This window comes from Dasypus novemcinctus, chromosome 1 (assembly GCF_030445035.2).
Source record: "Dasypus novemcinctus isolate mDasNov1 chromosome 1, mDasNov1.1.hap2, whole genome shotgun sequence".
NCBI classification, from domain to species: domain Eukaryota; kingdom Metazoa; phylum Chordata; class Mammalia; order Cingulata; family Dasypodidae; genus Dasypus; species Dasypus novemcinctus.
Window position 1 is genome coordinate 199,564,835 of NC_080673.1, and position 25,998 is coordinate 199,590,832.

The 25,998-nt window shown below is 44.5% G+C and overlaps 1 protein-coding gene and 1 long non-coding RNA gene across 3 annotated transcripts in view; one reads left to right on the top strand and one right to left on the bottom strand.

Annotated features, from left to right (window-relative positions):
* Window positions 1-536, bottom strand: part of LOC139439662 (uncharacterized) — a 108,111-nt gene extending 107,575 nt beyond the window's left edge. The window contains exon 1 of the long non-coding RNA XR_011649644.1: window positions 336-536. This is a non-coding gene — a long non-coding RNA (uncharacterized lncRNA). The remainder of the gene's footprint in view (window positions 1-335) is intronic.
* A 3,313-nt stretch (window positions 537-3,849) lies between these two features.
* ZNF518B (zinc finger protein 518B) lies at window positions 3,850-20,699 on the top strand. Of its 2 annotated transcripts, XM_004462165.5 has the most exons (3): window positions 3,850-3,956; window positions 6,372-6,543; window positions 14,107-20,699. In XM_004462165.5, exon 3 carries the CDS (start codon window positions 14,285-14,287, stop codon window positions 17,519-17,521), a length of 3,237 nt encoding a protein of 1,078 aa, XP_004462222.1. In that variant the 5' UTR covers window positions 3,850-3,956; window positions 6,372-6,543; window positions 14,107-14,284; the 3' UTR covers window positions 17,522-20,699. The 2 variants fall into 2 exon arrangements, with proteins under 2 accessions (XP_004462222.1, XP_004462223.1); XM_004462166.4 differs by lacking the exon at window positions 6,372-6,543 and having other exon boundaries at window positions 3,860-3,956.
* Window positions 20,700-25,998: the final 5,299 nt, after the last annotated feature.

The following is a 25,998-nucleotide window of genomic DNA, read 5'->3' on the forward strand; positions in this document are numbered from 1 at the left end:
CCGAATCGGGGACTGGCTCCTATCCACAGACCACGCTTTTAATAGCACTGATCTTAGACACGTGAGGATGGCAGCTCGGCCCGGATTGGCACTAGAAGCCAGGCCTGGCCCGCGCTGTATCCTGGAGCCCTGCGCCTTGGGGACGCTTACAGTACAGAGGCGGCGGCCCCCATTGATTTGGATGTCAAACAAAACGCGAGGGGAAAGGGGCCCTCATCAGGAACCCCTTTAAGTCCACGCCTTCTAGATCCTCCACCGGGACCTTTTGGTAAAATGCAAATGCTAGTCGGGGCGCACGGGGTGGACAGTCTAGGGCTGGTGCGCCAGCAACTCACGCAGGGCTTTGTTGTCTCACAGCCTTGCGGATCCAGCGCCCGTCGCTCCCATTCCCAAGACCGAGGGAAACAAAAGCCAAGGCTCACATCCCCGGTCCTGGAAAGCGCAGGGGTGGCGGGAGGGAGGGGCACCCCGGGTGGCAGCCCGCCCCGGTGCGCGGCCGTGCGCGCTGCCTGCGCCGCGCGGTGTAGAGCTCTACCAGCGCCGCGGCCGCTTCCGCAGCCGGGGGACCGAGAGCGCGCGGCGCAGCGACGCCCCAGGCCGACCGCGACACTGCAGCACGCCCCCGCCGCCGCCGGTTCTACTGGCCGCGCATGCCCGGTTCTCGGCGCCGCATTCCCTGCGGGCCCTGTCCACAGCCGAGTGTCTACTACACCCCGCGGGCGCGGCTTAGAGCGCCAAGGGAAGCAGGCGCAGAGGTTCAGACCCGGATCGGCCGCTCTGCCGTCCGCAAGAGGGAAATCAAGGCGGCTGGGATGGGGTCTTAGCTAAGGCACTCTCCTCTGCCCTGACAATCTCGAGGAAAGGTTGTTGTGGTTACCCCACTTTTCCACTTGGGAAAACAGTCTCAGAGACCCGCAGTACTTGCCCACAGCCACACAGCTAATAAAGAAAACTAATGGGATCGGGATCCGAACTCTGTAGTCTCCACACCCTGCGTCCCAGGACTGGGAAGAGTACTGAATTTACGGAACTGGTGACCCTTGGCAACGAGGCCTTTATCCCTCTTTCACAGATGAGCAAATTAAGGCTCAAGGAAGTTACCATAAATTGCTGAAATGATGAAAAGAAAAAAGCCACATAAAGCCTTGAAGTGTTTAAATTCTACAGGTCTGTTCCACTGAACACTAGCAGGAAGTTCCTCATCTGTGTGTTAGAGACCAGGCCACTTTTTTGAAGCACTGTGGGATTTTCGTCAAGTACTTCCGCCAAGCCACAGGTACCCCGCTGGCGGAATGCTTGTAAACGACTCCCCTACGACCTCAGTTGGTAAGTGCTAGAATGCTCTAAATCCACACGCCCTTCACTTCCTCGGACATGCCCTTGTTCCCACCTCAGGGCTTTGCACATGCTGTTCCCTCTACAGTTCGGCTCTCATCTTATTCATCAGCTCTTCAGTGTGCCATCCTCCACCGTCCTCTCTTGCTTCACACTTCCTCCCAAATCACACTTCCCAGTCTCACTTCCGCCGCAGCCCTTAGCACTCCCCAGTTTAGCTCTGTCTTCCTTTACTTGTTTATGATCTACCACCCCCAACACAAGGACCACTCCCTGCGGACACAGCCTTTAGCTTGTTCCTCACTCCATCCTCAGCACCTGGCCTGTGCCTGCACCCAGGAAACACTCATTAAATGCTGAATGAGTAAGTAAAGGGATGAATGTGGCTACCAGCCCTTAAACGCAGTAACTGCTTTCAGTTTTATCTTCCCTCCTCTCATCTTAGACAATAGTATCTGGGAGGCCATCTGCCGAGCCTAAGGTATTGAGGAGTACCTTAGGCAAACAAAGCTGGGGACTGGAAGAAGAAGGCATGAAGGATAGACGAGGCTGGTGGGAAAGGTTTTCTGGCTGCGGATCTGGAAATAACATTTCTACGTAAACACTCCCAAGATTTTTTGTGATGATACTTTCAGCCTGAATTAAGGGTTTTTGCAGGAGTAGTTTCTATCCCTGCTCAGCCCTTTTCGGACTGTAAACACCTCAGTGCTAGTCCTCTGCAAAGCATTTTATCTCACTAAGAACTACTGAAGAGGTAACAAGTTATTGGCCCTTCCTATTTGCCAGGCACTGGCCTCTTTACTGTTGTTCAGTGCTGGCGACTCACTGATGAGATAGGCCGCATTACTCACCAGATTTTACATAAGGAAACTGCAGTCCAGACAGGTTAGGGAGCAGGCCCTCGCAGCTTCAAGGTGCCAGAGCTGGGACTTATAACCAGCTGTAACTCCAGAGAAACTTCCAGGAAGCCCAGAGGCACCTTTTCATGAATTCTGTGCAACTCAAGCAAGCTGATCCATGATGCATGAGTGGCAGTTACAAGCAGAGGCAACAATTTGGGCCAAATTTTAGAAAAAAACGCAAATACCTAGAATTAACAGTTGGTTGGTTGGTTTTTTCCTGATTTAGCTCCTTTTGCTACTAGACATTTTCAGGCCGTGACCAGTGCAGAGATTCTCAATACCCTCCCCAACCCGACTTAGGAGACAGTGCATTCTCTGCGATCTATGTATGCACATATATGTTTTCCCCAGAAGGGGTCCATTTGCGTCCCTGAGGCCTACGAGCAATCAGGAGGCTAGCAGCAGCTCCCTTATCAGCAACGAGGTCAGGCATTGCGAAATGGGGCTGACACGCTGTTGGAAAGACATGCTGTCGGACGATCCACTTTTGAGTCAGCATTCTCTCTGCCCAGCTCAGGCTATCTCTAGGGGTAAGATTTTGCTCCGCTGGTCGTCCAGTGGCTAACGCTTTCTTCCTGAATTCCTCTTCTCCGTGTTGCAACATTGCCCGCGGCCGCATCTCCTGCGTGTAGCAAGCCCACGAAGCCCCTGCACCCTGACCTCTGGTCAACCACAAGAAAGCATTGGAAACCAGCCTTGCCCCTTCTGGAGCTCTGAAGTAAACGGTTGTTCCTGGAAAAACTGCATTTCCCAGTATTACAGCTCCGTGTGACCCTCTGATGCCTTTGCTCGGAGCAGTTTTACTGTAAGGGAGCGTCGTGTAATTATGGGTTCCCTGGCATTAGCGTCCCCTTTTTCCCTGAGAGGGGGACCTACTTTAGGTGCATCTTCCTTCTAGAAGGCCAGCGGTGTGTGTTTATGGGGGGTAGAGGGGTGTGAGCAGAAATGGGATTGGAGTCCAAGAAGCAGAAGGAAATGCTGCCAGTAACAACAGTAAAGGAGCTCACACCAGCTCCCCACTCCCGCATTGTCTCATCTGACCCTCAAAACCTCCGTGATAGGGAAGTTGAGGGCCTCAAGGATGAGCACCCCCAAGTTCAGAAATGAAAACACTGAAACTTAGAGCGGTCAGGGCCCTTCCTCACCCAAGGTCCCACAGCTAGGGTGTGAAGGAGGCCGGAGAGTCGGCATTGCAGGCCAGTACTTTAAGGCCACTTCGTCCACTGCTGCTCTCAAAAAGCGGTGGAATTCGGAAGCTGGAGACGTGAGCTCCTTATTCTCTCGCCTTCCCTCGCCGGTGGCCGGCCTTCAAGCTCCATGAGGGCAGGGACCTCGGGCCTCCACCTGCACCCAGCGCCAACACAGAGCGGACGCTGCGCGGGGCGCACGAGGCACGATGGCAGCCGGAGTCGTTTCTCCCCTGGCAGAGAGGCTCCTGGGGCTGACGGGCATCCCGTGTAGGTATTTACGGGCAGTGCACGCTGCGAGTCAAGGCGGCGGGTCGAGCTCTCAGTGGAGAACTAGGGTTCGGCAGGGTAGCGCCAAAAGCCCGCGGAGGCGCGCGCAGCCTTAGGGACCTCAGGCGCCGGGGCCTAGCCTCGGCCGCGCCGCCGCCGCCCACTGCGCACGCGCGGCCCAGCTCCACCCCCCCGAGTAGGGACCTACAGCGGGCGCGGCGGCGGCGGAGACGCCCCTTCGCCGGGACCCGGGAGCGGCCGGGTGAGTGGCGGAGTGGGAGGGCGAGGGCCCCGGGGCTGTGCGCGGGGACAGGCGGGGCCGGGGTGGGCGCGCGGGCGGGTGGGCTGGCGCGCGGCCCCCCGCGCCCTCGGCTCCGAGCCGCCGGCAGGCGTCGTGGCGAGGAGGCCCCGGGGCGCCCGGGCGCGGGGTTCCGCCGCCCAGCGGAGAGGGGCCCAGTCCGCGGCCCCCGGCCCGGGTTGGGGGGGCGCATAGGCCGCGGGAGGAGTTAGCGGGCCGCGACTTCCCCCAGGCTGGGGGGAGGACGGACGCGGGGCCGGGACCGGGCGTGCGGGGCCGGCGTCCCCGCCCGCTCTTTGTGCCGCCGCGACCCCGCAGGCTCGCCCGGAACGCGGCCGGGAAGTGGCGGCGTGCGGGCTGCGAGGGCCGCTCGCGGGGAGCCGCCCGAGCCCGGCCTCCCGCTCCCCGCCCCCGCCTTTTAAATGATGCATCTCCGGCGAGAATTTCTACCGGTCGGCGCCGAGCAGGAAGTGTCGTAAGGAGGCCATTTTTAAAGCCTCCTGCGGGCCTCGGAGGTGAGCGTGGACGTTGTGGATGTACAGTGGTGGAAGAACCCCCCGCGCACCCTCGGCCGACCCCGGGAGACCACGCTGAGATCTTAGGGTCCCCGCGCCTTCCCTTCGTTGCACCTGCGTCGTTAGACGCGGGCTCAGCCTGGGCCCGCCACGTTTGGATAATGTGGACCGTCCGTGTGATTGTGCCAACAATAAACGTGCAAAGCAGACTGGCATTGTCTTTCCTTGGGGGTGTGTTCGAGAGTGAGACCAGGGATGGACTTGTCCAGAGAATACCTCCGTGTCTTCCCCTGGGGAGGCAGAGGGGGTGTTAGCAAATGGGAATGCATGCTAACGGCGAAGGTTTGAAGTCAAACAAATGCTGATGCCACTCTGTGGGAACTCCCCATTCCAACTTTTCCTTTTATGTGGTTGCCTTTGGGGTGCTAGGGCGGTTTCAGCAAGGGAAACAACAAGGCCTCGAAAAGAATGAGTTTCCTAACTGGAAAGGGGAAGCCAAAGGAGAGAGTGGGAGAAACCACTTAAGGCCCTCGATGGTTGTGTAGTTAATGCATCCCATTGAGATATATCCCCCTGACTTTAATTACTGGGGAAATGGACATTTTATAAACATAAACCTAAAAAGTAAACAGTGGGATACTGAACACTTTATCCTCTTTAAAAAAGGAACATCCGCACAGTTTAACTGTAATACCGTGTAACAGTCCTTAAGCATTAGCCCTTCCGTTTAAGATTGAAATCAAGAGTAAGACAAACTGTGACCTCTAGGAGCCTGCAGTACTTTCTTATTTTTAAAAAAAAATGGATAGAGAATAGGAATGTATCTCTCTCTCTCTCTCTCTGAGTCATATATGCAAAGTTCAGCCCATTCTGTGCTCTGTGCACACGCGAGATAAAGGCCAAGGCTTCTGGAAGCCCAGAAAATGTTTAGGAACCAACACTGCACAGTCTCTTCAAGTAGAATACAAGTAGAGTTTATTGTTCGTTTTTAAATTGTGAGATATGGAGGGTATCTTTAGCCCAAGATTCATTTTTGAAAAATTATTTTTAGTTTGGGTCTAAGCTTTGAAGGTAACATTTCTTCCGGTATTTAGTTTTGTTATGCTGATAACATTCGTTCAAATCCATTTCGAAAAAGCAAAGGAGGGTGTTATTTATTGATTAGCCCTCCTCCCTGATGCCAAATTAATGTGGATTTTAAATGGCAATTTTTAAAAAATAACAGCACTTCTGTCTCTCCTGATCTACTTGCCTTTAATAAAAGGAATCTGGGCCAGTTTTTCGTGCAACAGGAAGGACAAAGAAGAACTTTTTTTAATCATCATCACTGTTCCTGCCATTTCCTTTCTTCCTTTATTCATTTAGCCAATACATATTGAGTACTTTCAGTGGCCAGGCCCTGTGCCGGTGATAACGATAGAGGAGTTCCTCACAGCACGGATTTTCCCTGTCATAATTGTTCTTAAACTGCCTGTCCGTGTACTCCATTTTCTTTGTTCATATATGCAACCTAGCCAACTGCAGTTTCCAGGATTCATCCTTGGAGTCAAAGTGACTAAAGACCATCTAATCCAGACAGTCTCATCATGGGTTGGAGTGGGGAGGGGTCTATCACCTGAGAAGAATTTTAAATCACATGTCTGAGTTCCACCCCAGGAAAAGGACAATCTGATCATAAGGTCATGCCAGTCCTGGAAATCCTTTTCCCTTTTTTTTGTTAAGCTCCCTAGGTGATTTTGCCACACACTGCTGCTTGAGAGGTACTGCTGGGGCTCATTTCATTTATTTTATGGAAGAAACACCCTGAGAAGTCAAGGCTGTGCAGATCCAGAACTTAAACCCAAGTATCTGGCTTCTGTTGCAGGGCTTTTTGTGCAGTGCCTGCCTGCCGAGCAAGGTACTGAGCGTGGAAGGCTACGCCAGGACCTGAAGTCGTGAGACCTGTTGGGACTCAGAGCCTGAGAAGAGAAGGAAGAACCCACTGGACTTGGCACCCTTTTGACTCGAATCCAGAGCTGGCTGGCACCAGGCAGGAAGTAAGAACTGTGCTAAAGTAGCAGCAGATCTTGACTGTGACCCTTTGGTTCCCAGCCTCCAACCCCTCTCTGGAGCATGCCTTTGCCTGCCCCTGCAAGAAGGGGGTGGGAGAACAGCGAGGGTGTGGAAGAGCAAGGCGTCTAGGGCACTCTGGGACTCTTTTGCTGTGAGGGCCCAGGATGGCTGTACCTTTTTATTTTGTGCATTGCAGAGTAACACCTGTCCCCTCTGACCACGATGGCAATTTGCAAACCACTTTCACACATGGTCTATTTAAATGCTGTACATGTGTGAACTATTATTTTTGAAGAAAGCAGGGTAGTAGAAAACAGTTTAGATGACTCACCAGTGCTGCTTTTCACCAACTCTGTGACCTTAGAAAAGCTATATAGTACTCCTGACTAATTAAATCAGAACTTTTAGACTTAGGGCGCAGTATTTTGAAAGTGCCTTACCTAATTCTGGTGTTCAGTAGGGTGACCAGCTATTCCAGTTTGCCCAGGATTTTTGAAGGTAAAACTAGGAACTTCCCAGGTGAATCAAGACAAGTTTGTCACCCTAATGTAGCCAAGATTAAGAACCATATGTGTCCTTGATCTTCAGTACTTTTTAAAGTCCTGGTGATACTTGGTTTGTTTCTTAACATAGAATTTTGTAATTTTGCTTGTAATGTTACCTTGTTGGTTCCCCTCCCCCCCCCCCCCCACTTACAGGGAACAAAATTGCTTTTTAACATTTTTCCTTCCACAGATGGAGCTACAAGTTTGTACATTTTAAGTATTCTAGCTTAGTTTATATTTGCCTATTGAAAGGTTTTCCCTTCTTAAAATGTTAAAAAACAAAACATATAATAATTTTCTTTATTTTTTGAGGTACACTCAACTGCTCTGCTGAACAGTGTCAAGTCCATCCCTAAAAAATGGCTTTATAGAGAGGAGGGTGGGGGAGGAGAAGATCCTTCTGGAGGAGGAGCCAGATGGAGAACTCCTGTTGCCATAGACCTCTTTGTAATATGGTTTATTTGTAAAGGTATCAGTTATTGCTTCTCTGGACATTACTAGACTCTTGTATATTTACAGGAGTCTTACAGAAATATGTTGATTTCTTGACAAAACATCTCTAGTTTGTCCAGCATAAAGGTACTTGCCACTTGCATATGCCTTTTCCTCATTTATTTGCACCCCAGCCATGTAAGCATTATTATTCCCATCTTAGAAGAGAGACTACTCGCACCTGGAGAAGTTAAGTTACAAGGCCAAAATCACACAGCTAGTAAGCCAAAAACCTAAGCTTTGTCCCTGTTTTTGGTATCACAGGGCATTATTCTTTGCATTCTATTACACTGAGCTGCTTTCATATGGAAAGTGGAGACTCACAACAGGAGCTCTCTCCTGCAGCCTTCTGGCAGCATTCTGTTGCTGAAGCAATACACTTGGTTTCAGAAGGAACAACATTTGGGAATACTTTTGTCATCAAGATAGCACTCAATTTATAATTCAGCCATTTCTAAGTGCCAGGTAGTTTGGCAAAAATAAAATAATGCTTTCTTGGGTGTTTTTCCTTGTTTCCAACCCCTTTACCTATTCAGCCTTCAGTTCAATTTAGACTCATTGTAATGGTCTCTGAAAAAGCCCTTGCTGAGGTAACAGTTTCTTGCCAAATGCCATCCTGCTGGGGAAATATTAGGAGTTTACATATCTAAATGTTGGATTCCTTCCGCCCACCTCCCCACCCCCCCCAATCGGGTATTCCTTGTTGATATACTACTGGGCACTTTGGAGTGGAATCCTCTGAAAATTTCAGTGAATGGAGAATGTTAATTAGACAAGCCTTTGATACAGCCAAATAGATGAAAGGAACAGATAATACTTTTCAAGCACCTGCTGGCTACTGGACTGGGAGTTTTGTGTGCATTATCTAGTTTGTGTCATTTAATCATCCTTTGAGTTTGGTAGCAGAGCCTATTTCCTTCCTTGTCAATGAACAGAGAGAAATCATTTGCTTAAGATTTTAACCAGTAAATAAGGGACAGGGTGGGGATTGGAGCTGAAAACCCTCCAACTCCATTCCCCTTGCTCTTCTCGGGTACAGCAGCTGCATGCTACATGTACATGCCCAGTGGTGAATGCTGTAGAAGCCACAGTGAAAGCAGGATTTCAGGGTCAGAATTGCTGGAAGGCATTTTTAAAACACTCTTCTCCATCCAAAAAGAGGCAGGAAGTCAACAAATAACTGAACTTGCAGGGCATCTCTCATGGACAAGCATGTACCTGATGATGCACGTTGCATGCATATGATGTCTTTCCCCAGCTTTAGTTTTTACATAATCATCTTGCATGGAAGCAAAATTATTAGCTTAGAAAGCATATTTTGCAATTCTGGGCTTGAAGGGAGGTGGGTGGGGATAATGTAGTCAGTAACTGGTTTATATGGAATCCGCAACTTTAGTGAGTACAGTTAGGACCTCTTTTCCATGGTGATTATAAATGGCTCAGCTACTCAGCTGCTAAGGCTGGGGGTAGGGGGGTTACCCCAGAGGTTTAAGTTGATAAGTATTATCTTTTATGTGGTACAACCAAGTAAATATAAGTAAAATGATAAAATGAGATTTGGTGTGTATTCTGGAAAAGGTAGTGCTGGGCAGCTGAGCAACTTGTACTTTAGCCCTCTATTTGTGACTGGCATCATTTATTCTCCTTCAGTTTTCTTCGTAAAAATGGGAAATAAGGCTAATGTGCCAGTAACTTACCTAAGCACATTTACTCACATTATCTTATTTAATCCTCACAATATTATTATTATCTCAGTTTTACAGGTGAGGAATCTGACACAAAGGTTCAACAGTGTACCCAAGGCCATGCACCTCGAAAGTGATAGAACTGGGGATTTAAATCTCTCTAATCTTATTCCTGATCCTGTAGTTCTAACCACTCTTTTCTACTTAGTCCTTTTCTAATTCTGTTGAACATTGTTAGATTCCAGTATTTAGAAGTCAAACAAGAACTTTTATAACAATTAATGTTTTTATAGCTCTAAATATTACTGTTATTGTTCAAACTCACTTTTTTCTGTGTGTCTCCATAAGTCTTCAAGAAACTAGGGCAAGTGAGCTCAAAATCAAAAAAGAAAAACCCACCTGTGGTAAATGCACTTAGGCCTTTTCTCAGGAAAAGACTCATTCCATAAGAAATGCCTCTGTAATGTAGTAAAATACCCTGTGCCACTTGTCTTTGATGCATGACAGTCATCTTCAGCTGATTCTGTTGATAATTCCACATTCAGAAACTCATTATCTGCTGTTAAATTCTTTTTCAAAAACAGGCAACTTAATATTAAACGTTTTGGAGAAACCTCCTAAGCTATCTGAAAAAAAAAAAATGTTTTTTCCCTAGGCCTGGGAGGTCTAGCGCAGAGGTCTGTAAAATCATTGAGTTTGGAAGGTTGGTGAACATTGATCTGAAGTTCATAGTGATTTATTGAGTGTTCACTCAGCATCGAGCCCATGCCAGATTCTATCTTCATTGTCTTATATAATCCTTGATCATCAGCCCATTGGGCAGTAACTTGCCAGGAGGACCCAGATTCACAGGTGGTTGTACGTGGATGAATCCAGGTAGAAGTCTATGGAAGGAACTGAGTCTTGGGAGCCTATTGCTCAGATGTGCCTCCTGAAGCCTCTGGAGTATCCACATGTAAATCAGCATCAAAGCCATCTCCATTCTCCCATGCTGCCCTGTCAATTTACCTCTGTCTCAGGGTGTTAACGTCTGAGATACCTACCCCGCCCTTGACTAGCCACGCAAATTGCAAAGACCACAGAGAACTTCATCTGCTTGATTTAAAGGAACCTGGCATGATTTTCACCTGGACTGAGAGAAGTGCCCAAGTAGTAACTGGTTACCACTTGGTTGCTGATCACAGCCTCATGCTTCATATTGGCATTTGCTCCTGTGTACTTTTAATTCCAATGAACTGCTGAGATAGTTTTGCAGAGGGACCCTCAGGAGGCCTCTGCATTCCTAGTGACCTGGAGCTGACTTGCCCTGAGGACTCTGCTCCATCATGATGCTCTTGACTTCTTGTTTCCAGTGTAAACTTTGCTTTTCCAGACTGAAGTACGTGATCTTACAATTCAGTCTATCTTAGATTTCAAGTGTTCAGTTTAGAAGGAATTACTCCCCTAACTTTTAGAGGACTTGGAGAGAAAATGGCCAAAACCCTGCCCTCTGATTGTTGAAGCAATTGGAAGGCTGGGAACGGTATTAGAAAACTGAAAATGTACAAAAGGAATCCTGGTTTAGGAATTCTTAAAGGAATATCTTCATGTGATTTATTTTAGAATTTCTTAGGATTAATGTTTAAGGTGTTAGGCTGACTATATAACTTGGTAAGCAAGAGGTGGCAGGCAAGTAAACAAATTAGCTTCTTTTCTTTCCCTCCCTCGTCTTTCTTCCCTCTTCCCTCCCCCCTCCTCCCCACCCCCTCTTTACCTCCCCTTCCCTCCTTCCTACTAGTAGGATTATGAAACTGGTTGAGAGCAGAGATGTACATACCAACTGGTATAATCCTCATGCAAATCTTTTAAATAGAATTGAGAACTAAGGACAGGATGAAAGAAGAGATGTGGAGATTAGTAACTGGTAGATCACAAGGAATTACGTTGCTTTTTCTTTCTGTTTTCATTTGTCTGCAGCTCCATAGCCAGGATAGAAGAAAATTACAGGAAAGCTAGTTTCAGTTTCATTTAAGAGTAAATTCTTGACAGTGAAACCCATGTAAAAATAAAATTAGCTTCTTAAGGAAGGAAGCAGGTTTTTTGTTTGTGGCAGTATTAGGACATACTACATGATCAATCATTGAAGATGTTTTAGTATTTAAATGTACCAGAGGCTTCAGCCAGTGATTTGTAATTCTGGTTTTTCATCAGGATTGCCTGGAGTGCTTTTACCAACCACAAATATTTCCCCCACCCCCATGCCCACCCCTTGAGATTTAGATTCACTGGTCTTGGGATGAAGCCCAGGTGTGTATGTTGTAGAAACACCTCTGAAGCTCCTCCGGATTTGGTAGCCACGGACCAGATGTCCATTATACTACCTCTTCAGCCTCTTCACTCTGTGGGCCTGTGGTTTTAGGCTCTGGTTGCAGCTATGGCCTCCTCTGCTTTAAGACGAAAATGCCGTTGTGAGCATGTTGATTAAGGGGGCATTCTTAGATGATGAAAAGTCTGACTTTTAGGATCAGCAGTGCCAGGCCTGGCTTAGAAGTCATCTCTTCTAACTCTTCATTGTATAGATGAGCAAGCAGATGCAGATGGGTGGCTTCCTTGAGGCCCTTAGTAGCAGCAGTTCTTCTGAGTGTCACACTGCACCTTCTCTGAACATTCTTGCTGTTGCATACATCAGGAGTGCAGTGGAAAATGAAATTTCTTGTCATGGCCTGTGTTTGTCTCTTTGCCTGTTTGAGGCATTTGTGTGTCCTCTCCAAAACTGCAGCCTCCTTACATACGCTTTACAACAATGAGGGGATTTACAACACCTTGTAACCCCACAGGCCTATGCCTGGTTGATGTCTTTTACGTGCACACTTCCGGTAATAAGGTAAGTGCGATTGAGTCCCTGGATGCCATCAGGCCTTGGTCCCATGCTGGAAATTGCTTTTGAATGGAGACAACTATTTAAAAAAGAAAAAAAAGGGGTGGGGGAGGCAACACTGCAAAAGAAAAATAAAGCTTGTCATCAAATATGATGTGTTCCTATGGTTCTTTCCAAACCTGCTCTAAAGGGTGGGTTTCATGCCACGCTAGATCTGAATATGTAGCAATTGTCACTCTTGGCCCTAGGTAGAGACCATTCACCTCCCTGAGTTGGCCTTTCAGATTAGCGTTGTGTGGTTCTTGACCCCTTAGCAGTGTGGCCAGAAAGAAGCTGTTAATTCTCCCTCATATTGCTGCTTGTCATTGAACAAACACTTACTCGCTGCCTCTGTGTGCCTTGTGACACTTAGAGAAGCACTTTAAAATTTCAGAAGTGTTTCTTATGCACTTTAGCACTTTAGGTCACAGCAGCTCTATGGGAGAGATTGGGTAAATATTCTTAATTCTAATTGCCAGATGAAAAAAAGGCTTAATGACTCTTTCTAAGGTCATAAAAGCCTTTAAGCAGATCACAATGATATTAAAAATAGAGTGATTATTTTTTAGCTCCTAAATACACGGATCTGTGTATTCTGAAGATAAGTGTCTTTAAAGATTAATTAAATGCTTTTGTGGAAAAAATAGTAACTTTTACAGACAACATATGCAGGTCTTGAAATAATTCCTCTAAGAAACACCTGTCACCTCTACTACCCTGGGCCAGGCCATCGTCGTCTCTCACATAGGCCTCCCTGCTGCCACCATTGTCCCCCTCACGGACTCTCCTCTTTTCACAGCGGCTAGAGGTTTTTGTTGAAATTTCAGTTAAATCACGCCCTGTGACTGCTCCAGTCTTTGCGCTGGCTTACCTTTTCACGTTGAGGAGAAGCTCCATCCTCACGCTACATGGTTATAGAACCTTCCGTGATAGTCTCCCTGTTCCCTCGCACTATACGTACCTCTCTCCCCGTTGCCCATTCCCTGCCAGCCTCAGCACTTCCTCGCCGGCCCCTCAAGCATGCCGGGCCCACTTCCCACAAGACCTTTGCCTTCTCTGCTTGGAATGCCCTTCTCCTACACAGCCGCGTTGCTCACTCATCTCTGTTTAAATGCCAGCTGGGCATGAGGCCTTTCCTGGCTCTGATAAAGCAGCTCCTCAGCCTTGACCTCCTTGCACATGCATTCCCTATCCCCCTTGTCTTGCTTTATGGTATTTTTTTTTTCCCATTTAACTTACCACCCTCTGGTAAATAAATATGTACCCTGTGTCCCCCTTCTGTAATACATACATCATGAGGGTAGGGACTGATTCATTTTTGCTCACTACTCTACAGCATGTAGAACATGCCTAGCACATAAGAGAAGGTTAGTAAGATGTTGATAGAATGGGCGATTATTTGTCTACCTTATGTCTTCAGTGTTACTGGCTTACCAATTGTGAAAGCAAATAGAGTAAAAGCAAGTGAGTTGGTATCCAAGCTAATTATAAGCTGTAATGTAGCTTTACCAGTTGATAACTAATGTGTCCTAAAAGTGAAATGGCAGTACCTCCTTTACAAGATTATGGTGAAGTTGATATGAAATCGAACCTGTGAAATGGCTAGGATGTAATCACTAACACTTAAAAATAATTTTTACTGATCAAAGACTACTGTGAATGAAAGAATGACTTCCTTGCCTTTGGGATATCCGTTTTTGATTGGTCTAACATGATTTTTAGGGGGTTACAGAAATGTTTTCACTATAGATTTGTTATTTGCCAACTCTGTCATGTTGTATGTTACTGTCAACATGGGTCTAAGATAACATGTTGAGATTTAGCATAAAATTCCCAAGGCCATTAAAATATAGAGTATGTTTTGTGATAACCTAGCTAAACCTTAAGTGCATGTATTAATCATGCTTTACGATTTTCCCCCCCCTTCAGTGTGGCCTGGAATATCAGAGAATTGGAAGCCATCATAATTTGAGTTCGTATACCTACTGTGGCAGTGAATAAAAAAGAAAAGTGTGCTCCCAGGTAGGAGCTGCTTCTCTGCCAATCACAAAATATGTTGAAGGATGTCTTCTAAGATTTTTATCACGTGAAGTCTTTCTGAATTTCAATGGACTCTTTGGAAATGCAGATCAAGAAGATGAAGGATATTGGACAGCAATTATACACTGTGCAAGTGGCTGATGGACGTAATTCCTTGACCATGTCCCCCAAACATCCAAGTGCTAATAGAGAGACTCGACCAGATAGACAAGACGCTCAAACCCGTTTGTATCAAGGCTCAGAGGCGGAGGCTACCATGACAACCATTGCTACATGTGTCAAGTGCAAAAGTGTTCACAGAATCCCTCTGCAGGGTTTGAAAAAGGGCACTGGGCAGAGCCAAAAGGAAGATCGGTTTGTCTGTTTCAAATGCAACCTTGGTGTTCCTCCTCCCCATTTCCATTTCGTGAACAATAATCCCAGTGCTTCTCAGGTGGGAAATAAAACAGAAGCCATCTCGAGCCCAGTCAATAGTAAGTTTAAGGTAAGGAACTTTAAGCCAGGCAAATACTATTGTGATAAGTGCCGATTTTCCACAAAGGACCCCCTGCAGTACAAAAAGCACACCCTTCAACATGAAGAGATTAAATTCATTTGTTCTCACTGCAACTACATTTCATACACAAAAGGAGAGTTTCAGAGGCATTTGGTGAAGCATACAGGCATATTCCCTTATCAATGTGAGTATTGTGACTATGGTGCTATTAGAAATGATTATATTGTCAAACACAGGAAGAGAGTACATGAGAGGGCTGGCGGAAAACGCTCGCCCAAAACTATTGCCAAGCTGGATCCGAAAAGAGCCAGTGCATTGAAACAAGACACAGACTTTTTAAGAGCTTCCAGTTCAAGGACTACATTTCACAATAAGTTGTCAGATCAACTTTCAAGGTTCTCCCTCCACACAAAGAAAGACAAAATGCACAATATTATGTTGTTACCTAGATCAAAGGATTACCAAAGAGATGTAGTGTGTATTCCAAATAAAACGACCCTCTTTGAGCCAAATGAGGTCAATCTGTTTGAGAACAAAAATGTTGAAGTAGAAGTATTATCCCCTGCAAAAGAACCCGTACAGCCAGGTATGCCGTTAACAGTTGTGGCACCAGCGGAACTAGTTGTCCCTGCAAACTGTTTAGCCCAGTTGATAGACGTGAAAGTTGTCAATGGGACACAGCAACTCGTTCTCAAACTGTTTCCTTTGGAAGAAAATAATTGCCTTGAAGCTAATGGAAGTGATGGAGGTAATTCTGAGCATATGACTAGAGACAGAGTTTCAAATGAACACGGAAAAGTATCTGTAGAACAGACAAAGTCACTGACATTTGAGGGGAATGTTGGAAAACATGCAGGTATTGATAATCTTCAATCATCAGTTCACAGACAACTTAAAAATGTGAAATGGGTAAGGTCTTATGATTTTTTCATGTCAAATTCTAGTGTGTACAACCATGGAGAATCCTTTCTAAATTTTAATACAGTTGAAGGTTTGCAAAAAAGAAAGAATTTATATCCATATAGAAATGGACTTCCTTCCATGGCCTTAAAAGGCCATTCTCCATCATCTCTAGTAAAAAACAGTGTTTTATGTGGTTTTGGAGCTACATCAAGCCCTTATTCTTTTGCTGAAGATGGAAGAAATTTACACAGTGACTTACACCAGTCATTTCCTTTTGCTTCATCTCCTGCAGCCATTTCCTTTTCTGGAGAAAAGGACTTCTTGCCCATAAGGGAAAATAACTTGGAATCTGGAGGTGAGATCAGTATTCCTTTAAAAATGGTTTCTTCTCATAGGAAGCTGAAAGACAACCAGGCAGAGGAACACAAAGCAGTTTCAAATATGGGCCAGATTTCCTCCCAACATAAAAATGAATATTTACACATAAACATAACTGGAGAAGATGGACTCAGATCTGAAAAGCCTGGGGATAAGCCTTTGGAATTAGATACTTCTGAAAGGAATAAGGACTCTTTTGAAGGCCCGGTCATCTCGTCAGTATTTTCTCTTAGCTCTGGCTCAGAAAATGTCCCTGAGGGCATTAAGTGGAATAGTTCAACGTCCAAAATAAAGTCAATTGAACTGTTACGCAGAAAGATAGCTCAGTTAATTGAATCCTGCGGCAAACCTTCATCTTTGGCTGCAAATAATGTACATCGTCGTTCCATAGAGCAGGCCTCAAAGGTAACTTCAACTGGTACCCCTGAAGGTATTCAAGAAATGAATGTGTCATTTTCTGGCCCAGGCTATTCCGCAGGCACTGTCCCCAAACCACGGGATGATGGTGTTAATGGACAGTTCCTTCGTGAGCAAATATATCCACAGTTTGTAGGTGGCTGTGATGGAAAAACAGAAGGAGTAGCCAGGAAGGCTCATGGTGCCGCTCCAGTGTTGATCCCCAAAGGGGCTGTGTTGAGGGTCCTTAATTCCCCTGAGGACGCCCACGTTGTGGAGGCTGCGAGTGAAGCACCTGGCAGTGGACCGTGCAATGAAGCACAGTTAATAAAACCTGTTCCATTCTGCCCTGTGAGACAAACAGACTCAGACTTACAGCCATCAACAAATGAAAGCGGGCCAATAGATATGTCCCAAAATCTTGAGACAACTCTTCGGCCTAAGCCAAGAAAAGAGAGTGCTTTCTGTGGCACCACCCCAAAAAGAACTGGCCCCCTTCACGGACAGCAAGGAGGCAGTGACTTGAATAAGCAAGGGAAACTCCTCTCCAGAAATCTTCCTCTAAGTAGAAATAAAACCAAACAAGTGACCTCATCCAAGAAGAAAAACAAAATTCAGGCTGATACCAGCCGCCCTTTCAAGGATCCTTCCATTTTTCAGGTTACAAGACAACTTCGACTTATAGCAGCTAAACCAGACCAGTTGATTAAATGCCCCCGGCGGAACCAGCCAGTCATTGTGTTAAACCATCCCGATGTTGACTCACCAGAAGTGACCAACGTGATGAAGGTAATAAACAAGTACAAAGGCAATGTCCTCAAAGTCGTCTTGTCAGAGAGGACTAGATGTCAGCTTGGCATCAGACGGCATCATGTGCGGCTTACCTACCAGAATGCTGAGGAAGCCAGTCAGATAAAAAGGCAGATGATGTTGAAAATGAAACTTAAAAAAGTTCATAAAAACAACTACCAGGTAGTGGATTCCTTGCCGGATGATTCATCACAGTGCATATTTAAGTGCTGGTTTTGCGGGCGGCTCTATGAAGACCAGGAAGAGTGGATGAGCCATGGCCAGCGGCATTTGATAGAAGCAACTAGAGATTGGGATGTTCTTTCTTCTAAGGGCAAATAAGTAAAATATTGGTCTTCGGAGCAAGTGGATTTTTTTTTTTTAATTATTTTTTGTTTTTGTTCGTTTGTTTTCCCTAACTCGGTAGAATGCAGAAATATGGAAGGATTGTGAATTCTTGAGCTCCCCTAGAGGAATGCTGAGAGCCAGGGGTTTTAACCTGAGCTATGTGGCTGGACCTCAATAGGTATTTGAGGCCCCTGAAATTGTACGCACAGATTTATGTACATACATTTTCTGGAGAGAAAATGTGAAATTTTCAACACGTTTTCAGTGGGATCTGAGACCTTTCTTTGTTTAGGAGCCCTCTTTTCTTAGTAGATACAAATCTTTCAAAATCCATTGAGAAGGGCAAGTTTAGAAAATTTTACATGTGCTCTTTATATTGCAAAATGCTCCTGAAAAATTAAACCTATGTTTTTGTGTCCATATCCACTTTGTTTTTGCTTTAACTTGTCTCCTGAATATTTGGTACCTAATGGAAATTATATTTTCTACTTTGTTAGTATCTTAAATTTGGTTGTAGAAGAATCTCTCTTCCACTTTATAATACTCAGGAGAGTTGTATATGGCACGCAGAGTTGTGCTTTTATTAGCCATTTTAAAGAAATGGTTCCAAGAGTATGAAGAAAGAACATTTTCAAGTATTTAGCTTTCTTTTTAGTATCTTGATTTATGATCATTAGAAAGGGCATGTGTGTTTTTGCAAAATAAGAATCACAGAGGAAAATTACCTGAATTTTTTTTTAGATATTTGCCCTTCCCACTCTCACAACCCTAAATTAAATGGCTAATTTAAAATGTGCATGTACACATTTCTTATAGCAGATAAAATTTGGGAGGACAATTCAAGGTAAGATTAAAAAGTGTGTAAAAGAGATTTAATTTTAGTGTGGACTTGGGAACTCATCCAGATATCTTGGGCGAGTGTGCAGTACTCTCCTTGGTCTCTTACTGATCACGAACACTGCTCCCCCAAGTCATAGCCTAGGGTGCCCCTTTGCCCTTCTGAGCCATTTATCTTACCAGGGACCTGTATGGAGAGGAAAGCTTCCCTGCTCACCTCCTAGCCCTTTCCTTTTGTGCCTTTGAGGCCCTTCAGATTGTCCCTCATGAAACTGCTAGAACCAGGTAGGAGTCAACAAAATTGAAGCACCACACTATTTTTGCTAAGATTTTAGCACACTATCTCTGGTTTTCATTGAGAGGAGCAATCTAGTTCTAATTTATCTTAGTGCCTGTCATGTTCTCACCTGTTGCTTGCCTTTCCTAGGGAAGCAGTCAGGAGAACACTGCTTCCCGTCCCACTCTCCACCAACAACGTCAGGACTGGTGCTGACTAACCCAGCACCTCTGTGTAGTTAGAAAAAAGCACACCCTCTGGACAGTTGCAGCCACTTGGGCAGATGACTTGGCAAATGCAGCTCAGACTGGTGTTTAGTCCACACTTGCTCAGCAGGGCCCTTTCATGCAGAGCACAAGTGGCACAACCACAGGGCCTCCCCAACATGCATGTTGTCCTCCCTTTGGGTACTGCTCCTTCTTTAGAGAACTTATTAGCACAGTGGATGAGATGGGATGGGGGTGGGCGTGTATATTTGAAAAAGTCACTAGTGAGATTTTCATCTTTTGGGTTAAGTCAAGTTGGAGACTGATTTTTTTTCCCCCTACATGGGAAAGTCCTAGCCTCTGATAGGTTGGGGTTGTAATTCTCTGTAGTTGGTTTTCATAACAGATAACCAGTATTTCCTATGAGTAATTCAATACATGACCATTAAGTTGAATAGTTGGCTAATTATTATTGAAGCTTAAAACTTGCTGGATTGGTTTGTGTGTGTGTACACATATAAATATTTTTTACCATATGAAAGTAATACCTGTAGCTAATTTTCTGATTTCCTGTTTTATAAGGAAATGTAGTCTAGGAAATGTAAAATCTTTTTATAGTCTAGAAATAGTTTATTTTGGAAGTACATTTTTGTAATTATCTGATCTCATTATTAGAAAATGGAAGCACAGTAAGTGATGTGGGATCTGATTTGTTTGAACAAAACAGGAGTAGAAACCCCTTGGATCACTCAGTACAGTATTTAGCTCTTGTGCATTTTCAGTTGGTGCTTTTTAGAAAATTGATCTTGGGTACTGCTTCACTGCACATGGAGAACATGCTGAAGTTTTATCCACATACAGATTTGCACCCCTCCAGCATGAAAGTAGGCTCCTAAAATCGTGAGAGGAGAACAAGAGGCTGTGATTTTTACACTTTTTCTCCTATACCTCAGCTCTTAGTAGCATCTTTGCTGAAAGGGTAGCCTGAGAGTCGACCATGAATCCAGTCAGAGTGTTAATTATCTACACAAAATATTTACATTTTGCAGCATCAGATGTTTTTCAAGTATTACCTAAAACACATTACCGGCATGGAACTGAATCTTGCAAGAAGAAAATGTAGCAAACTTTTGGGAGTCTGAGGACTATAATACTTTTTAAGGAGTTAAGAGGGTTCCTGGAAGTCATAAAAAATGGAAAAGTAAAAGTGACTATTTTCCCTAGAGAACTTTGGAATATAGGTTGTTAGGAAAGTCTAATGGAATGAACACATTTCTAACAAAATTGGAGGGAGTAGGGGCAGAACTGTGTTGAGTATTTGTGTACTCTTGATTTTGAAGGAACTCATTTACATTTTATTAATAGTACTAATAAAATTACTTTAAACTTATTTTTTAAAGTAAGTTTTCTTACATTTTTGGCAGAAATGAGATGACCTTGTTATATTTATAATATAGGCAAGTAGAGTAAAAAATTTTTTAAAGAATCAAAGTACATGCTAACAGATTATATTTTATTCAAGTTTTTATCCCCAGCCCAAAACAAATCCTGAGCCAAGCATTTGTTGAACTAAACTGAACACAAAGCACTAACCCTCAAAAGGTCCAGCCCTCTTCTTTAAGACATGCTATATAAATCATCCCAGAATGAAGATGGGATGCTGCTCTGCCTGGGAAGAAGTTTTGAATCTCTAGATGTCAATACGAGCAGAAAGCAAAACGTTGCCTACCCTGTTTTAAGCATTATAGGTCCTGTCTCAACATCTATGTATCTGCTGCTCTGGTTTTGAAACATGTTTATAGAAAAATAGAGGTATTGACCTAAATCTTGTTAAATAAAGCATCAATAACAATTTTCTCTGCCCTTTGATTTCAAATGTTAAGCAAGACAGCTATTACATTCCTATCTTGTATGGTTTGTTTCTGGACTACATAAAGGCATTGTTCTAAATAACCCAGGTATATTGAATCTCACACAGCTATATTTTTAATTAAGTACATTGGTAATTAGACATATATACCCTGTGATTTTATTGTATTTTTTACTTTGCTTTGGCTTACTTCCACAAGAGATGCCTGGGTTGGGCAGCAGTGACAATTTTCCTGCCATGGTCAGTGGCCTCAGCAGAGAATGTAGGTGAGCATGTAACTTGCTTTCCATGTCTTGCCTTTCATGGAGGATGGGGACTTGGATCAAAGAGATCCCAAGCAGCTGATGGGCCTGCTGGACTGTATGATTTTAATTGCACTATCTAAACACAGTTGATCCCGCTGCATCTGATTGCACACATTTTGGGGAGGAAGGAATATGAGGCTGTTAATTCCCTCATCTCACTTCCAGACCCCAAGGAGTCAAAAAGGGGAAGGAAGAGATTTAATTTAGATTTGAGATGTGTAGTGTCAGACCCTGGAGGGAAATGAGATTGATTATTTTGGAAAGAGTAGAGATCAAATACAAAGAGGGAGCCTAAAGGGGGTTTGTATTAGTCGTAGACCACCAGGGGTAGTTGCAGTGAATAGAATGGGGGACTTGGACAGAAACTGACTTTGGTGCTATAAAGCTAGAAAATGGCAGTCACTAGTTCCGCATTATATTATTAAGAAAATTTAACTCAAGAAGATTAAGAACACATGCCTCACCAAGTTTACCTAAGGATGAATGACGTAATGTATAGGACAGTGTTTGGGCAGGAAACGACAGGGCACCTATTATCTGTAAAGCTCTTTGGAATATTCAGAGCCCCTTTGCTGCCATGGCTACACTCGAGGTGCCTTCTTAAGGTTCCAGGAGCCATTAGACACATTAGCTGAGATGAGGTGCCATGCCAAGGAGTTGGCACTCAGTCTAGAGCAGCACTGTTCAATAAAAATAAAATGCAAGTCACATGGAATTTTGAAGTCACATTTAAAATTTTTAAAAGAACAGGTGAAATTAAATAACATGTTCTGTTTAGTCCAATAGATAAAAAATATTATTAAACATTTTAAATCAGCATAAAATTATCAGGATTGGGTATATATATATATATATATAAGTCTTCAGAAATCTGTTGTATTTTTTATACTTAGAGCAAATTTCAATTCTGATGCCGTTTGCAATTATAATGAAACAGACCTACCGAGAAACTGAGTTTAATGGAAACATATTTTACACTGTATCAGGTTTTAAATTAAAATTTTCTCAGTTATTCTCTCCATATTTCAAGTGCTCCATACAAATATGTGCCTAGTGGCTATGGAAAAGCACAGGAGAAGGGAAAACATACTGTATTGTAAATATTATTTCACTCGTCTGAACTTTTTTTTTCTTTTTTCTTTTTTTTTAATTAAAATTATTTATTTTTTAAAATTACATTCAAAAAATATGAGGTCCCAATCAACCCCACTGCCCCCACCCCCCACTCCCCCCACAGTAACACTCTCTCCCATCATCGTGACACATCCATTGCACCCGGTAAGTACATCTCTGAACATCACTGCACCCCGTAGTCAATGATCCACATCATAGTCCACACTCTCCCACCTTCCATCCAATGGGCCCTGGGGGGATCTACAATGTCCCGTAATTGTCCGTGAAGCACCACCCAGGAAAACTCCACGTCCCGAAAATGCCTCCACATCTCATCTCTTCCTCCCATTCCCCAAACCCAGCAGCCACCATGGCTACCCTTCCCACACCCATTCCACATTTTCTCTGTGGACATTGGATTGGTTGTGTCCATTGCACATCTATGTCAAGTGGGGGCTTAGATTCCACATGGATACTGGATGCACTCCTCCTGCTTTCAGTTGTAGACACTCTAGGCTCCATGGTGTGGTGGTTGACCTTCTTCAACTCCATGTTAGCTGAGTGGGGTAAGTCCAATAAATCAAAGTGTAGGAGCTGAAGTCTGTTGAGGCTCTGGGCCTGGGTGTCTTATTATCAGTCCAGAGATTCAAATCCCCTAAATATATCTTAAACCCCAGCACCAACTACAATTCCAATAAAGTAGCATGCAAGTCTTGTGAGAAGAGATCCCCTCTGAGTCAAATTCCATCATGCAGAAACACCAGCTCCAAAGAAGGGCCATCTGCCATGGCAGTGAACCCCATCTGCCATGACCATAGAACCCGTGGGTCTCTTTATCCCTCAAAAGAACCAATACCTGGGGTTGTATCTACTTTATCTGTCTCTTAGACTCTGCTCAGTTGTGCATAAGGGCATTCCTTCTGACAACCTCCAGACTCTTTTTTAGAGACTCATAGCTTTATAATCTCATTTCTCCTTTCCATTTCCCCCTTACATTAGGTCAAACAGCATTTTGAAGTCATGTTATTATATGTAGACAGGGATATTCTGCTGATCCGTATTGAACCTTTAATTCAAGGTCATTTTCTAGTTGCATCTTCAGCTGGTATGTGGTATTGATCCCTCGGTGCCAGGGAGGCTCATCCCCGGGTGTCATGTCCCACGCTGGGGGGAATGCACTGCATCTACATGCTGAGTTTGGCTGTGAGAGTGGCCACATTTGAGTAACATGAAGGCTGTCAGGAGAAAACTCCCAGGCACAGTGCTACTCTAGGCCTTGTATAGGCTCAAAAGCATAGCCATTAGTATCAGGAGCCCACTGTTGGGCCCTCCTTCCTTCCTGGTTCTTGCCGTTGCACCTGGGGGACTGCCGCTGCTCCCCCAGGGTCCACGACAGTGACCCCCCGGCCAGGGGCCCAGTACCCCCCCAGCTTTGTTTTTAATTATTTCCCCTATGAGTATATCTAGACATTACTCTATACCCTGGGCATATACCCTGTATAACTCCCTGTCAGCCATATATATCCTGTCAATAACATCCTATATCAGTATTCCTCCACTATTGTTGTTGAACTCGTCTGAGCTTTTTGATGGGAAGGCTTGGACTTTTATGTATTTCTATAACTTGGCTAGGCTATGCCAGGCTACAGCTCACATTTAGGGAATGCCTGTTTGGTGCCAGATTCTGTATTAATGTCCCAGCAATTCTGTTTCTAGTTCTATAGCCTAGAGAAATTGTTGCACATGAGACTTTTTGAGATTATTTGTCATTTATTTCACAATCATTTGGTAAACCAAACAAATGTTTATTTTGCATTCACATTATGTGTCCACCATAAGCCAATCAGGGCTCTGCTCTCCACAGTTCATCAGGGTCCTTGGTCCTTGGATGGTGGGGGATACCATCCTCTAGTTGCACCATTTAGGACACTTGGCCTCCACTGTGATAAGGAAAGACTGAGGAGAGGATCGTGTAAGGCATGATCCTTCTGTGAAAAGTGGTACACCGCCCTTCTACTTCAGCTCATTGCCTAGAACTAGTCATGTGACTTTCCAAAGAGGCTGTGAATCACCATCATCTGTGTGCCAAGAAGAAAGAACTGTGTGTCCATGAACACTAGTGAGGTGGAAAGCACTGGGTCATCGGTTATGTGCTGAAAGAATGTAAATGACAATCACCTCTGGAAGGCAACTCTCCAACCTGACAGCTTTCAAATGGTAACTCTGATAAGAGTTGGTGAAGATGTGGAGAAACAGGAACTTCATAATGTTTGGCAATATCTAAATTTGAGGAGGCAATGTATTATTTTCACTTCCATTTTCCTGATTACTATTGAGATGGTTTTCTCTCTGCACATTCTTATTGGACAGTTGAATTTCCTGTGTTTGGCCTGCTCATATCCTTTGTCCATTTTACTATTGAACTGTTTTAAAGGTTTTGGTTTTTTTTTAAGATTTCTTTTTTATTTATTTCTCTCCCCTTCCGTCCCCCCAAGCCCTACCCCCCCCCCCCAGTTGTCTGCTCTCTGTGTCCATTCGCTATGTGTTCTTCTGTGACCGCTTCTATCCTTATCAGTGGCACCGGGAATCTGTGTTTCTTTTTGTTGAGTCATCTTGCTGCATCAGCTCTCCCTGTGTGTGGTGCCATTCTTGGGCAGGCTGCACTTTCTTTCGCGCTGGGCGGCTCTCCTTACAGGGCGCACTCCTTGCACGTGGGGCTCCCCTACACAGGGGACATCCCTGCGTGGCAGGGCATTCCTTGCACGCATCAGCACTGCACATTTGGGTCAGCTCCACACAGGTCAAGGAGGCCCGGGGTTTGAACCACGGACCTCCCATATGGTAGGTAGACACCCTAACCATTGGGCCAAGTCTGCTTCTCTGTTTTAAAGTTTTAGAAGAAAATATACTCTTAAAAATCAGTAAGAAAAAAATTCCTTTTATGTTTTGTGCTTCTTTTGTCATACTTTAGAAATCCTTCCCTACCTCACAGTAAAAAAAAAAAAAACTTTTATGTTAAATTTTATACTAAAAGAAAAACAAACTTCCATAAAACAATGGATACTAATAAATTACAGACTATCAGATAAGCCCTTTGTAAAAATCTTTAAAGGATCTATGTATTAGTCAGCCAGAGGGGTGCTGATGTAATGTACCGAAGACCTATTGGCTTTTATAAAGGGTATTTATATGGGGTAAAAGTTTACACTTATAAGGCCCTAAAGTATCCATCTCAAGGCTGCTTTCTCACCAAAGTCAGCTGCCACATGTTGAAGAAAGATGTTGGGTGGTCTCTGCCTGGTCTCTCCTTGCTTCCTCCTCTTAAGGATCCATAGGCCCAGCTTCTTCCAACCTCAGCTGTAGGATGGCACAGGGCTGGTTTCTTTCCAGGCTTTCTCAGCTGCTCAGCTACAAACTATCAGACGAATGGCTCAGCTCACCCCAGGCTTTAACTGTCTGAGCCTTCTCTCTGGCATCTATGGAGCTCTCTTTCTTCCTGTGTATCTTCTTGAGAGTGAGTGCCCGTTCATATCAGCCCACCAAAGGGGAGGGACTATACCCTGAGTCACACCCTCCTGATGTGGTCAAATCAAAGCCCTAATCTTAGCAGGTAATTTAATCAAGACAGCTGAATCTACTACATTCAAAGGGTATCACAGCCAGAGGAACAGATCAAGAAATAGGTAGCTTACAAATATAACCTCTCTTTTGGAGGTTCATAAATAATCTGAAACTGTCACAATCTGGGTCCAGAATTTTTTTCCTATATTGAAAAAAAACCTAAATCATATTAGATCTGAATCAGAGCTACACCCTCATGAGAGTCAACTCCAGGTGGACTATTTACTCAGTTGTGTTTACAT

What these genes read in the sequence shown, in the direction of transcription:
- ZNF518B (XM_004462165.5), top strand. Translation starts at nt 14,285, where the DNA reads ATGGACTCTTTGGAAATGCAGATCAAGAAGATGAAGGATATTGGACAG.